The following is a 14,798-nucleotide window of genomic DNA, read 5'->3' as shown; positions in this document are numbered from 1 at the left end:
CTAGAGCTACCCCCTTTCCTGGAGGCTTCTGGGGTCCAGGGCATGGATCTCCTTGCAATAATTCCCCCTTTCCAATGAGCTGCCTTGAATCCCTGCAATCATATTTGTGCATCAAAGGCAGAAATACCAGCCCACCAGGGGCAGTGGGCCAATTACTGGAAGACGATAACCACTGCTACCTTAAGGCAGCCCCAGGGCCAATCGCTGCCCCACAGTTTGGTGGTCAAGTTTCCCCTTTGGCTGCTGTGTTCTCCTGAGCGTGGCCCTGTGAACTGTCTGGGCGTCTCTCCCCTGCTCAGAGATTCTGTATCAACCGCAGGCCTAGGCAATAACCCGGGAGCCCTCCCCGCAAGGAAAGGAAGTAGTTCAAAGTAAAAGTCATTTTCCCAGATGGGAGAGAAGGCGAAAGAGGCAGAGTCTTCTCACTCCAGGCATCACCTGGGCTCAGCTCATCTAGCCATTTTTTTTCCTCATGCTCAGTCCAGCCTTATTTAAACATTTCAGATCTCTGAAGCCCAGAATGTCCATGAGAGGTTTTCATGTGCCACGGAATCAATGGTGCAAATTTGGTTCCATAAAAACCTGCCAAGTACAACCCTAAACTTTCCTGAGTGAGAGTGCTGTTTCTTTCCCCAGCACAGCTCCTGCCCTGCTGGATGTCCTCTGTGGCCCAGCTGGCCAGTCTTTCTGTGCCTGTTGGCTTCCTCTGGCTACAGAGGAACAGAGATGGGCTGGTGTGAGGCAGCAGCTGCCCTGGGCCCTAGATGAGCTCTGTAGCCCTTCTGAGCCTCAGTGTTCTCATCTATATCTTGGGGCTAACATAACCTGCCTTTTCTGCTCTTAGTGAGTGACGCACGGTGAGACGCATTTCTCCATCCTCTTCACTTAAAAAAAAAATCTCTTTCTAAGATACAAAGTTTCTTTTCTTTTTTTTAAGCTCTAGGTTATCATGACTTAATTTATATTACAGTTATAGAGCAGTTTAAAAATTAGGTTTTGGTACTAAACTTCTTCTGTTTCCACTTATGTGTACAGTCAATCAACATTTCCAGTCAACTCATAAAGACATGACATTAGCTATTGATTCAACACTATTTACCTCATGTCATTCTAGTGCTGCATTTTATCTTGTGCAGGATGCTGTGTTAGTGGGGTCCCGGTAGGAAAAGCAGAGCACTGTCAGGTTGAGTAATTTGATGAGAACATAACAAAGACGAGAACAGGGCATAAGGAAACCCTAAGAGATAATGTCTTTTACAGCTCGCTCCCCCAGGGCTAAGTAAGGCTGGGGAGCTCTTGCTGAGCCTGGAGGTAGAGCTGCTGTGAGGGCTTCAACCCATTTCAGCACATACCAGACTGGCTTCCAACTGCCAGAGCCTGCATTCCTCTGCCTGAGGGCTTTCTCTAGCAGAGAAACATCTTTGTTTCCTCCAGGGGACAATACTCAGCCAGTAAAGGTTGGTAGTTGTATATAAATACCCCAGGTCCCTCCCTGTGGGGTGAGATAACTTTGAGGTGCATGTTCTAGACTGTATCCGATATTCCCTGAAGTGGGATTAAGTTCTGGTTGCCCACCAGCTTCTTGGTGTTTTCTAGCATCCCTCCCAAATAAAGACTTGCACTTGAATCCTTGTCTCAGGCTGTACTTCTGGGAGAACATTTGAGTGGCCTATGGCGGAGGGACAGAGAGAGCCCATGGTGACCCACTATTGGTTGAACCCAGCAAGAGGGCGTGGGAGCTCACTGATGAAGTTTGAGAGGCCAAGCTCCCAGGATGGAGAGCAGGGTGGAGAAGGGTGGAAAGCAGATCAGGAGGCACAGGGAGTCAAGGGTAACCAGTCTCTTCATGGAACTTGCCATCCAGGGGGAAGGCAGATAACATAAAAGTAATAGCAATAAGATAGGTTGAATACTATGACCAGAAGTCAATACTGTGGGACATCAAGAACCACTCCCCTAGTCCAGGGGGTGCAGGAAGACCTCCCAGAGAAAGTGATGCATCAACTGAGTCCTGAAGGATGAGTGTGAAGGGAAAGAGGCAGAAAGAGGAGTGTTCTAGGCAGCAGGAGCTGCCTGTGCACATGCTTACAGATGGGGGAGAGCACAATTCAGTTGAAGGATTGAAAGAAGTTTGTTAGACCTGGGCCTCAGAGTTCAAAGCAGGAGGTGGGAAGAGGGGAGGGTGGGGCTGAAGGTGCGGTGAGAGAGGAGGACTTGACAGCCAAGCTGGGAAACCTGGACTATGCCCTGAAGGAAAAGGAATCAATCACTGAAGGTCTTGAAACAAGGGAGGGATGAGATCGTATGGCACTGTAGAATCGGGCCATGATGTTAAGCCTGGACTGGGTGAAGGCAAGAGCAGAGGCAGGGAGGCTTGCCAGTATGGTCAGGGAGAAGACGGTGGCCTGGGCTAGGGTGGAGGTGAGCAGACGAGGTGTGAAGGACCCTGAGGGAGAACGGGCAGCACTTTGCAGTGGACTAATGGAGAGGGGTGGGGTGAGTCCAGTTCTTGGGCTGAGGGTACTGGGAAGATGGTGGTGCCAGATGCTGAGATGGGGGAAATGGGGAAGGAGCGAGTTTGCTGGGAGCTCAAGGCAGAAGTAGGAGCAAAGTTTCACACATATCTGTTTTGAGGGGCCTTTGTGGCTGCCAGTGGTGACATCTAGGGGGTCAGCTGGATGGATGGCTCTGGACATCAGAAGCAACGTCTCAGCTGGAGATGGGATGTGGGGAGTCAGGAAATGGGTGCTGCAGCCTTGGACAAGTTGGCACCCCCAGAGCTGAGCTGACACCCCCAGAGGACACAGGCAATGCCCTGGAGGGAACCACATTTGAAGGATGGCAGTGGGTGGTGGAGCTGGCAATGAAGGCGGAAAAGAAGCAGCTACAGAAGTGAGAAAAAGACCAGGGGAGCTGCCATTGGTGAAGCCAAGGGAAACTATGGCCGATAGAGTCAAATGCCACCAGAAGGTCAGGTGAGACAAGGAAATTTTCTGGTAGGGTCAGTGTGGTGACAGTGGAGTGATGGAGGAGACAGCTGGATGTCTCCTCTTTGAGGGATGAGGGAGAGGTGAGGGCAGGGAGACTCCAAGTGTAGACAGCTCCTCCCAGAGAGCTAAGTGGTCACGAGGGGTCCAAAAGGAGAGGAGGAAACAGTCCAGCCCTGCTTCACAGAGAGAAATCAAACCCAGGCCTGTGGATGGTGCAGGGGTCTCTTTGTTAGCACACAGCACACAACACAGCCAGTGGCCTTTCTGCCTGCACTGCTTGCTGGAGGGGACCACAGGGGACTCCCTGGCCTCCAAACTGGCAGGGCTGCCGAGGTGGCAGTGAGGCCAGCTCTAACCAGGGCCAGCTGCACTTACTTGCTTTATATTCTGGGCTCTGGACATCGTTTGAAGAAACTCTGCTACTGCTGAAAAACATTTGCCGAACCATACACCTAGTCATATTACAGATGGGGAAACTGAGGCCCAGTGTCCAGGGTCCTGGTGAGTCAGCCACAGTGATGGAATCAAACCTAGCCCCAGGACTTGAACTTTGGGGTCCTTTCCACACCCCAGAGACCCCAGGAAGAAAAGGGCCGTGGCCTGGCCAAAGCCACAGTCATGACAGAGGGTGAAGACAGAGACAGACAGGAGAGGAAACACCACAGGGCAGGCCGCAGGCAGCACATGCCGAGGAGGTGGCCGGCGTGCTGGGGAGCGGGCTGCTGGTGCAGGAGCAGAGCCGGCAGGCCCAGGCTGCCCCACACTGGCCACTGAGTGACTTACCCAGGCCTGCCTCCCCTGAAGCCCACAGCATGGCCTGCTCCCTCATCCCAGTCTGCTCAGACAAGCCCATGAATAGAACATTAAAGGTAAAACCTTCTAAAAGAAAAAGCAGCTCCCTGGTAAAAGTCGCCCCACGAAATGTCAAATGCAGAGCAAGGCTTCCTGCCTTGTGTGCTTCTCACTAATGGAGGCACCTTAGCCTCCATATCCCCATCATCCAATCGCCCTATAAATAAATCATCGTAAGAAGAATGCCAATTTCCCCCCTAGGGCCTCATGAATCTCTCTGTATAAGCATATGTAAGAGCCCCCTTCATACGTGTTGGCTCAGGTGCCCGTAGAGAGAGAAGGCCAACTCTGCTAGGGCAATTTTAGAGGCAGAAGCAAACTCACACCACCTCTGTGGGCTGAGAGTTGGGAACCCAGCTTTTCTCTTGACCTGGGGAAGAATTTTTTGCTTCACTTCCTGCAGATCCACCCAGACCACGGTGCCACTGCCCTCTGGAATTAGCCCAGGAAGCTACCAAGAGGTCCCATCTCCAAGGGCTGCAGTGGTTTGTCCCCTGGCAGACATGTGGTAAGTCGTGCCCACCCACCCCTGTGCGGGCGGGTGAGCCACACAGTCGCTCAAGCTTTGTTCCTAAAATGCAGCCCTCATAGGGCTGGCCCGCCCACTCCTGGGGCCCCCACTGAGTGGCTCACCAGCCGCCCATGGTGCCAACACCATGCTAGTGGCCCCAGGGTGGGAGTGTCAACCTGAGGGCCAGGACCTGCAGGCATTTTTGGGATGCTCAGCTCTGCAATGGCAGACCTCTGGTGCGCACTCCCAGAGCCTGTTGCACACTCACCAAGTGTGTTTCTGAGCACGCACACAGTATTGTGCCAACCCTCTTGCAGTGCCAGCACAGAGGCCTTCAGAGCACCTCTAGTGAATCATGTAGCAGGGGCTGTTGGCAGGTTTGGATCTCAACTTCACCAACTGATTAGACAGTAATCACAGGCTCGGAAGCACCCCGCCGAATTGTTAGATCTGACACCCTGCCCCACCAGTGTGGAGGGGAGCTCCGCCCTCAGAGGTGGGAATCTGCTCTTCTCTGCCCCGAGATCAGCTAGACTCTCTGCCTGAGTTCTTTTTTCTTTTCCAAACTGTAGGAAGAATGGTCCACTAGGGTACACAATTGTGGCTGGAAGGCGGCAGAAGAATTCCCTCATAGAGGACAACTCTTGAGTTCTGCAGTTACCACCCAGCTAACAGGCTAGGGCTGAGCCATGGGAACATCCCCCAGGAGTGCAGGAACATTCCAGAGGAGGGACAGGTGCAGGTGGAGGGAACTCCCTCATCCAACATGCAAATTGCCACCACCTGGGCAGGTGTGCCCTAGGGCTGTTGCTCTCCAGTCACTGACCAGTCTGGGCTGTAGCTGTGTTAGCAGGTCCTCCAGGACAGCCTGGAAGGGGACCAGGGAAAGCAACCTATGGAGAGGTCCTGGCCCCCAAATAAATCACAGTCCAGCCTTTCTCAAGGGCATGGAAGCAGGCGACGGTCCATTGTCCCATCTCTGTCTTCAAGGAAGAAATCAGAGCAGGAGAGAGTAGGGGAGGGGTGTGTCTCCGCAGATAGAAAGGGAGGTGGACAAGGTAGAAGAGGACATGTGAGAGAGTGGGATCAGGGTCCCAGGAGCCCCAAGTGCCATCCAGAGATGTTCCTGGAAGAACACCAGAAGGGGAGTGTATGGGAACAATCAGAGAACTCTAAGAAGATATGAGATGAGTGATTCAGCAGTTCCCAGCATCTCGCAAAACAAATGTCATGTAAGTCAAGGCAGATGGGCATGTGAGACAGTGGAGCTTAGGAGGTGAAGAAAGCAAAGAAAAGAGCGTGGTGGCAGGCAGACCTGGGACTGCATCCAGACTCAGAGTGCCAACTGGGTGATTGACAGCACCTTGCTGGACTTCAGTTGTCTGTGCCTCAGTTCCCTTATCTGTATTGCAGGGACAAGCACAGACTGATCTCCTGGGGTAGTTGTGGAGATGGCCTGAGATAAGGCATGGACCACACTTAGCCTGGCCCATCACTAATTATAAGCAGCTATATTGTCACTCTGTGGACAGGGATTGGCATAAGTGGATTCAAGGCAGGTTGGGAAGAACAGTCCATTCCCTGCTGCCCATTTCCAGCTCACATCCATACCTCCTCCCAGCAGACTCGGCCAGGGATGCTCTGAGACCCTCAGTGGCCTCACTCTTGTGGTGGGCACTAAGTCAGCCATGCCTCTCTTCCCCCCAGTTCAATGACATCCAAGGAGGTCCCAGTTCCTTGGCCCCTTGCCTTCAAGCTGATGTCTCCCTAGGTCTTCTCCCAAGCCTTGAGGAAGTCTCACCCTAGGGTGCCTGACTCACTCCTCTCTCGGACTCACTTCTACCCAGGGTGGCCTGGCCAGCGCACACCGAGGAAAGGGCTGCTTCCAGTACTCTGTGCCGAGGTCCTGCCTTCTGCCGTCCCTGGAGGCTCTGTTCCCGTTTCTCCAGCTATTTTGCTTCCTCGGCCATCTGTTCCTTCCCTGTCATCTCCTCTCTGCTTCAACCTTAACCACTACTTCGCTGCAGATGGTACCAAACAGATCTGTTCTTGACATCCTTCATGATGCCTGCCCTCCCCTTCTCATCTCCAGTGAGTGAACTGCTGCTCTGTCCTTTCTCAGGCCCTGACTCCAAAGCTTGCAGTTGGATTCACCCTCTACAAGCCTCCCTCCTTGGTCCCATATGCTGTCAACTCTGCCACAGGTCAGGGGGCAAACAACTACCCCTTTCCCCTGCCTTTTTCTTCTCCTAACAAGACTTTCTCTTTTCAAACTTGGCCAAGAACCTGTCCTGGCGTCAAGTCCACAATCTGCTCTGGTTATCTACCTGGTCTCCAGAGCCGTTTAACCCTCCCGGGCAGTTGGGGTTGGTGGCCTGAGTCTGAGACCAGAAAACTGGGATTGATTCTTGCAGTAGAGGAGCCAGTGTGCCCATGCTGAGAGTTTGGGTCCTGAACAGTTTCTCTGTAGAAAACGGGCCTGGGAATTGCAGTCAGGAATTGGCCCCGTGTTGGCTTGACAGGAACTGAACCAAAACACATTTTCTACATTGTCCGAGCTCACAAAAGGGGAGCACTGCACTGCTTTCTTTGCTTTTATTCTGGCTACTGGTGAGAAAATGCATGCATGGGCTTTATTTAGCAACTCACTCTGCCTCTCCTCTCTGTTGAGGTGACCTAGGGCTCCCCTAAAATTCCTCCTCTTGGCTTCTCTTTTCTGGCACAAGAACTAGGAGCTTTGAGGAAAGAAGCAGCCCAGAAGCTCCCAATTAAGGAAGCTGTCTTGGTGTCATTGGTTTTACTAGGCTGCATTCCTTGAGCAGGCCAGAATTGGGCTGGGAAGACTGAAATTCCACTCTGCACCTGGATTTGGGCTAAAAAGCTTCGTATCTCAACTCTCTAGACTGGGCTCTTGTATATCCCCTCTATACTTCCTCTGCATCAAAAAGGAGCACTTCTTGGCTGTCCATGGAACACCTACCTCCCTCCTCCCCTCTCCACTGAGACTAAGAAGGACCATGTCACCAATAGCTCCAAGAGAAGCCTGCTGACACTTGGCCACATGGAGACTCTCTGATTCCCTAGGGAACCTCTAGATTCAAATCAGCCAAGCGTCTCACAACCCCATGGTCCCTTCCTCCCTCTACTTTCTGTTCTTCCCACAAAGGAGACCCTGTCCAGCCACCAGGCCAGTCCATCTGGCTATAAAAACCAAAAGAACAAAATACATCTTACTGGGTTGCAGGCCTTAATCTAGCTCTTGCTGAATTATTCAGGAATGGCATTAACTTATAAATGAGTGTGTTTGACTGATTTTGTGGTTGATGTACAGATAAATTCTAATGAAAGACAGCTACAAGATTTTAAATTATTAATTAGACTGCCACTTAACAAAGCCTATTTGGCACTCTATTTCCTTGCTTAACAAGACAAAAAGTTTAAGGAAAGGTTCTGTATTAGCCCAGAGGCTGTTGATTTGCATTCTGTTTTTATAGCTCTAAAAATGAAAACCATAGATCCTGACCTTAAACAGGCCACTTCTGGCAAAGCAAAACCCCCAGCAGTCCGCCCTTCCTTCCTGGATGGTGCTGGGTGGCTTGTGCCTCTCTTGCCTTGCCTGCCTCTCATCTCTGACCAGAGATTTGCTTTTCATATCCCTGGTTCTGCCGGGGTAGGCCAGGAGATGGAAAAGCCAGTAGTGCAGCTGCTGAAGCCTTCATCTACCAGCACTGTCCGCAGCAAGATCCACTGAGGACTCATGGCTGTGCTGGTTCACAGAGGTGCGGCTGTGGCCAGTAGAGCAGTAGATGCGTTCATTAAGAGATGTGAGGCAGTGTCCCCCACCCCATTCCTAAAATGACCTGCCTGGGGGGCAGCGCCCCATTAACTGTAATAGGACAACCAGAAATCAGAGAGATGACCCTTGTGGTCCAATGCCTACTCTCACCTTCATCCTCCTCTGGGGCTTCTTCTTTGCAGGAAAGGTAGGGTTCATGGTCCCTTCTCCCCCCAGGATCTAGAGAGGGCTACTTCATCTTTCAATCCTTTTACCAATTCATAATTAAACTATGAAACTCCCTCAGGGCCAGGACCCCATGCAGGGTTCTGCATCCATCTGATAGGCAAGGAAACTGCAACAGCTATCTGAATCCATCCCATAACCTTTTTTTTCTGGGAGCCTTTGGGAACAATTTGAGAAACAGAAACTTTAATGGCCACCTCTCTTGGCACTAGCTTCAGGCACACCTCTATCTCTGGGCACACACCTAGAATCCACACACAGAATCTGAGTGTCTTGTGTGTGTGTGTGTATGTGTGTGTGTGCGCAGAAGAGACCAGTCCTGGGGACCAGGATCAGGGGCTGAGGGAGAAAGTTGCCCAGGAAAGGACCACAATAAAAGTCCTTTACCCACACTATGTCCCAGCAGCAAGCTCTGGGCCACTGGAGCCGAACTCAGCCCAGCAAAGTGTTTCTATGCTCTGTTTTCCTCAGGCCAAGCCAGGTGGAAACCTCTTTGTTGGTAGAACCTCTCCCGCCAAGCAAGCAGTGCAGGAAAGGAAAAATAGCCCAAAGGACAAACACACGTGACTGCCAAGCCTCCAGTGGCCACCTCTTGAGCAGGGTAAGGAGCCTCCCCCTGGGGACTAGCCCCCAGAATGCACTGGGCTCATCCGGAGCTGGGCCTCTGGCTAGCAAGGATGGGAGGAAAAGGCTCCTGGATGAAGCTCAAGCCTCCCTGGACACCTAAACCATATAAATAAAGTGCTTGGGCTGCTTCGTGGCTCATTTTAAACTGTAAACTGCCAAAAGACAAAAGACCAAAAGGGAAATGAGATGTCAGTTTCTCTCTATTATCTCCTATTATCACAGACCTGCAGCCTAGACATGGCGGCCTTAAAACTGCCTGGGAAGCTTTCCCTGCTGGGGCAAGTTTGCATGCTCCAGGTCCAAGCTGCCCAGCTCTGTGCTCAGCTCTGTAAGAAAGCATCCTTTCTGTGCAGAGACACTCTGGCCAGCACCGCCCATTGCTGAAAGGACTTTTAGTCCCTTTCTGCTAGGAAAAGGAATTGGGGTGTATCCATGAAGTGGCTTCTTCAAAACGCTGCAGAGACTTTTCCCACCCCACCGTGAAAGGCAGTCAGCACTTCCCCCTCTGCACTGCACCGGCCCACGTGGAGGGCACAAGTCACACACAAGTTTGTGACTATTGACACGGTAGGCTAACCGAAGCTCCTCGGTCAGCCTCAGCCAGCAGGGACCACAACATAGCCTCTATTGCTCCCAGCGCCGACGTGGTTCTTCACCAACCTGTCCAACCTGCTTATGGGGTCTCTTCCATTATCCCCACATCTGCTCCTTTTCCGCCCATCGCCCGGCTTCGCTTCCCCCGTCTTCACCACCTACCCCTGCCCGTTTTCTCCTTCCCCATCCTACTGTGAGGTCAGAATCCTGTGCTTACGACACTTCGGTCTGTTGCCATGGAAACAGGGGCGGATTAAGGCTGGAGCACGGAGCGCAGGGATCAGGCCCCTCTGCTACCTGAGCTCCCGCCTCAGCGGACTCCCGCAGGGCCCGGGCAGCCAGCCGCAGGCGCCGCGGCTCGTTCGCCGCCAGTCAGCCGCCCGTCCGCCGCCTGGTTCAGGCCAGGGACAAAGGGGTCTCGACCGGGCACGGCAGCCCGCCCAGACCTGGGAGGGGAGACAGGTAGATGCAGATGCCGGGACAGCGGGTGGCGGAGCCCTCAGGGTCTCGGCGTGGTCACCTGCCCTCCCTGGGCCCTGGGGACCGCTCCCCGCGCGACAGCCACGTGGGGGCGCGGCGGGACTTCCCCAGCGCCGGCGCCAACTTTGCAGCGCTCTGCGATGAGCCCAGCGGCTGGAGGGTCGTGGTGAGGTGGTCTCGGGGCCAGCTCTCCTCAAGTTGAGACTGGTACCCGCCGCGCACCCAGCCGGGACGGCCTGTCCCTTCGCATCCTTCCGCTCCAGGCAGGAGGAAAGTTTGAGGAACTCAGGCGCTAGCACCAACCCTCGGCTGCTGGGTGCCCAGAGCCCGTCCCTAGGGACCACCAAACCAGGCTGCAGGAAAGGTTCTAGCGTCTGGGTCCTACCTGGGAAGCCAGGGCGCGCAGTGAGTGAGCGTCCTGGCCGGGCAATGACTGACTGCGGGCTGCACCGAAGCGCGGGTTGGACCCGGCCCCGCCAAAGCGGCAGAAGCTGGTGGCGTGTGCCCGCTTAGGGGATGGAGCCTGAAAGTGCAAAACTTTATACTGGCAAAGCTAAGGTCCCAGGAGGCCGGCTCCCCTTCCATCATAGGCAGCTCACTGTGGTCTCGAAATGACCTAGGCCTGGTAGCTTAATCCAGGGAGTAAATCCTATGTCTTGCTACCAGCCCCCGTCGGTGGCTGGGGTTCAGCAGCACGCCCTCGGCGGGTGAGCCCTGGCAAAGCCCGCCAGCCCGCCAGCCCGCCAGGCGTTGCTTCCCGAGCCCGGAGCCCAGGCGCCGGGTACCCATCGGGCGGCTCCCGGGCTCGCGGCTCTGCCCCGTGCGCATCCAACTCCAACTTGCCCCTGCGGCTCCAACTCACCTTTGCGAAGCATGTTGGCCGCGGGGCCGCCACTCCGAGGTCGGCCTAGGTGCGCTCCCTCCTGGGGTCCAAATTCAAATCCTTGGGCGCCGGCTGCAGCTAATCCGAGAGCGTCGAGGCGGGGGCAAGCCGGGGATCCGCTTATGCCCGGCGGCCCGGCTCCGCAGGGGCATGGTGAGCCCAAGCCCCGCGCCGAGGGCACCGGCGCCCACCAGCAACCGCGGCGCTGCCCGGCAGCCCCGGGGCGAGCTGCTTGCTCAGCGGAGCCGGCGGCCTGCTTCTGCAGCCCTGAGGACTTTGCAGGCGGTTTTGAGGGAGGACGCCGCCCCCCGGCCGCCCGGCCGCAGCCCCCTCCTCTCCGCCCCCTCGATCCGCCGCCACCGCGGCTGCTGCAAAAGGGCGCTCGCACGCACCGCCAAGCTCCGGGGAAAGCTCCGGGAGCGCGTTTGCAGGACCGAGCGATCGGCGGAGCGGGGCGCCTCCCTTTCTCCCCTCAGCTTCCCCCACCTCTCCGCCTCCTTCCCTCCCTCCCCCGCTCGCTAGCTCCCTCCCTCTCTCTCCGCTCCCCGCCCCCGCTCACGGAGCGCCTCCCATACAAAATTTATGAAAGTGCTCTCAGCTCGCGGTGCCGAGCGTTGTCCTATTCCCAGGGCAGCGGCGCGGAGCTGCGCGGCGGCGCCTCCCAAGGTGTTTTCGCTGCGCCCGCCTCCGGGGACGATCCTCTACCCGCGTCTGTCCAAGTACCTGACCCAGCCCCCGGGCCGGTCGTCGGGCCACCCGAGAACCCCTTCCGCGCCCCTTGGGCTTCCCGGAGTTCGCATCCGCAGCCCCACCCGCGCCCGCTCGCCCTTCCCGGCTGGAGGTCAGAGACGCGATTGGCATCGTGCGTTCTGCCCACCGGCTGGGAAGCGAGGACCGCCGCCCAGAGCGCCCCCACCGCTCCCCATCCCGATTACATGTCCGCACCCCTGTCCATCTCCTCTATGGCCGGTTCTGCTTCCTCTTCGGAGGCTCGACGGCTCCCCCTTGCCCAGGACAGCTCCAGAAGATCCAGTGCCTCGCATCCCGAGTCCCAAGACACTGTTCCTTTGGGAGGAGGTCTGGTGTGCCCCCGGGTGGTCTAGACCTTGAAGCAAGCACTGGGGAGGCCCAGTTGCCTATGCTAGAGAGGGAAGGACCGATGTGGGGCTCAGGAGTGCTATCTCCGCCTGGGATGTGGGGGCTCTGACGTCCCTCAGTCTGCACAGACCTGGCCCGGGGTCTTCGGGAAAATGGAGGAGGCACAGCCTAGAAAGCAGGTCCCGCAGGGGACGAGTTGGGCTGAGCCTAGAGAAGGTTCAGGCCAGGCGAGTCCTGGGTGAAGGCCGGCACCCCCTACTGGCCTGGGATAAGAGGGGTCCTGGAGGGGAAAAGAGTGGGCTGTCACCCATTCAAGGCACATTTAATTGAGCGTCTGTTAGTGTGGGGGATTCAGCCAATGAAAAAGGCAAAGTCCTTGCCTTTGTGGAGTTTACAGTTCATAAGTAACTGAGGAAAGTCCAGATGAGATGGTTCTTGGAAGAAAAAAAAGCCAGATGTTCTGGAGCTGATCTGAAGGGATCAGGGAAAGTCGCTCTGAGCAGGTGACATCTAAGCAGAGATTTAATTGATGTGAGTCGTGTGATTCCTTGGAGGAAAACTTGGCATGATAGGAAGGTCAAAAAGAAGGCTAGTATCAATTCATTCAGCCATACATGCACTCAACAACGCTGAGGCTCCAGGTTTGAGCTAAGTACATAGGCTTTGACTTCCAGAAGCTTATGGCACAGTAGGTGAAGAAAGATCCATAAGCCCTCTTAGAATGTGACACAAAGAGATATAGATATAGGGGGCTCTGTTAGCTCTATAAGGGGGTGACAGACCATCCAGGAAGGCTTCACAGAAGAGGTACCATTGGGGTTAGGTCTTGAGGGCTAAGTTCATCAGGCTGAGAAGGGGAAAGGCCATTGCAGGAAGGAGAAACTGTGCAAATACTTGGAATTGAGACCGTAACCTTGTTCTGAAGATTAAGAAGACTGGTTCATCCTGGGGTGGGAACAGAAAGTGAGGCATTCTTTCTTTTAGCCTCTACCAGCTGCAGGGCTGGACTGACCCCACACCCTGTCTGAGCCCTTCTAGGTAGACACAAGTGAACTTGAAGACACTGAGAGCTGCAGAGGCCCTCCACCAGTAAACCAATGCCAGGGAGGTTGAACAACTTGTCCATGTCACACAGCAGATCAGCCCTTAAATGTGGGCCCGAATCAGGCTATGCTAATCCTCATTCCACCTTCCCAAGCCGCCTCCCCATGACCCCCTGCCCCACAATCTCAGTATCTTAGGCAAAGTTGTCTGGGACTGGGTGTGAGTGTGAGAAGCGGAGTTATTTCAGGCCTCAGGAGGGGTGGTGCTGTTTTGGACTCCAGCCAGGGGGTGGGGGTGACTGTAGGCGGGTGTTGTAGTGTAATGTGGGGGTGCACTGTGCCCGCCTTCTTGTCAGGCAGTAATTACTCAGACTGCTGAGTAATGCTGGCAGGGAGACCCCCACGGACAGATGGAAGTGTTCTCAGCCCAAGTTGAATGGCAGCCCCCAGTGTCCTGCATTGCAAGGTCTTGGGGCACATGCTCATTTCTTAATGGGGACCAGGACAACTCATTCAGGACAGAGGCTGTGGAGCTATGTTACAAGAGGATGAGGGCCTTCTATCACCAATGCGCCCCATCTCTGCCTAGGGAAAGGCCCTAGGGGGTGCAGTGCCTGCTAGAGAGAAGCCACTACTCTGCTGGAGCCAATCTTTCCCCTTTGGAACCCATAGTTACAGCCTGAGCTAAAGCTGCCCACACGCTGAGCCTTAGCATCCTGAATGGGGAGGGGCTGGACTCAGGGTGTTCCTGGAATTGAGATCTTGCACTGTGAGGGTCCATAGAACCTGGGGGAGATAGGAAAGTCCAGGATGAACTCTTATCAAAGTGATGGGGTGCTCTTAGGAACCATGATGGCCACAAACCTGTCCAAAGCTGTGACTGTCCTAATAGCATCAGTCAGTATCTGAGGGCAGAGCACTGACCCCTTCTGGTCCTCCAGTTGGCTGCTCACTCTCAGCCATCCCAGGCTCTCCTCCTCTCTGGGCAGCCTCCCAGTCAGGGCCTGTCCCTGGCTGCTTGTTTTTCACTTCTCCCTGCACCTTCATTAGGAGTTTCCAAGAAGGGAGCGCCTCCAGGGGAGCCTGAGGCCACAGAGCTGCCTTAAAGGGCCAGCGGTGCTCACACAAAGAAGTTGGTGTCAGAAGGCTGGGTGGGCAAACAGCCCTGGGTGACCATTGCTCTATGGGCCAGACCTTGTTTGCAGGTACTCTACTCTTCCAAAAGTCAAGGCTGTCTCACTGGCTGCTCTACTGTCTCACTGGCTGCTCTGTCTTCTCTTAGGAGCTCAAGTCACTACTCAGGAGAAAGGCTATCTAGGCCTGAAGGGCAGCCTAGGCAGGGCAGCCTAGGGTGGCCAGAATCCTGAAGGTTTAGGCAATGGAGCCCTTGGACTTCCCCACTCTCCCAGGAAAGCACCCTCAGGCTAGGAGCCTTCTCCTGGAAGTAGTTTTTCACACGTGAACCTTCCACAGTGTCGGTTGGAGCTGGCCTGATGGGCGCTGAGTTCTGTCCCGTAGGGGCAGTGGGGTCCTCTGAGGCAAGGAATGCAGCTCCACCCACACGGCATCCAGGGCTTCCCAGGAGTGGGGTCAGGGAGGGAAGCTAAAGAAAGTTTTTGTTGTCCCCACTCACAAGACTCTCTCCGCAGAACTGGGGCAGGGAGTCGGCAAATAGGGGGGCACTGCTGTGCCAGGTTCG

The 14,798-nt window shown here is 54.9% G+C and overlaps 1 protein-coding gene across 1 annotated transcript in view; it reads right to left on the bottom strand.

The window, feature by feature from the left end:
* Positions 1-11,166, bottom strand: part of RTN4RL1 (reticulon 4 receptor like 1) — a 62,942-nt gene extending 51,776 nt beyond the window's left edge. The window contains exon 1 of the mRNA XM_031468534.2: positions 10,938-11,166. Within this exon, the coding sequence (XP_031324394.1) occupies positions 10,938-10,950 (13 nt within the window). The 5' untranslated portion in view covers positions 10,951-11,166. The remainder of the gene's footprint in view (positions 1-10,937) is intronic.
* Positions 11,167-14,798: the final 3,632 nt, after the last annotated feature.

This window comes from Camelus dromedarius, chromosome 16, assembly GCF_036321535.1.
Source record: "Camelus dromedarius isolate mCamDro1 chromosome 16, mCamDro1.pat, whole genome shotgun sequence".
NCBI lineage: Eukaryota > Metazoa > Chordata > Mammalia > Artiodactyla > Camelidae > Camelus > Camelus dromedarius.
The sequence above is the reverse complement of the archived record's forward strand: the minus strand, read 5'-3'. Positions and strand labels throughout refer to the sequence as shown.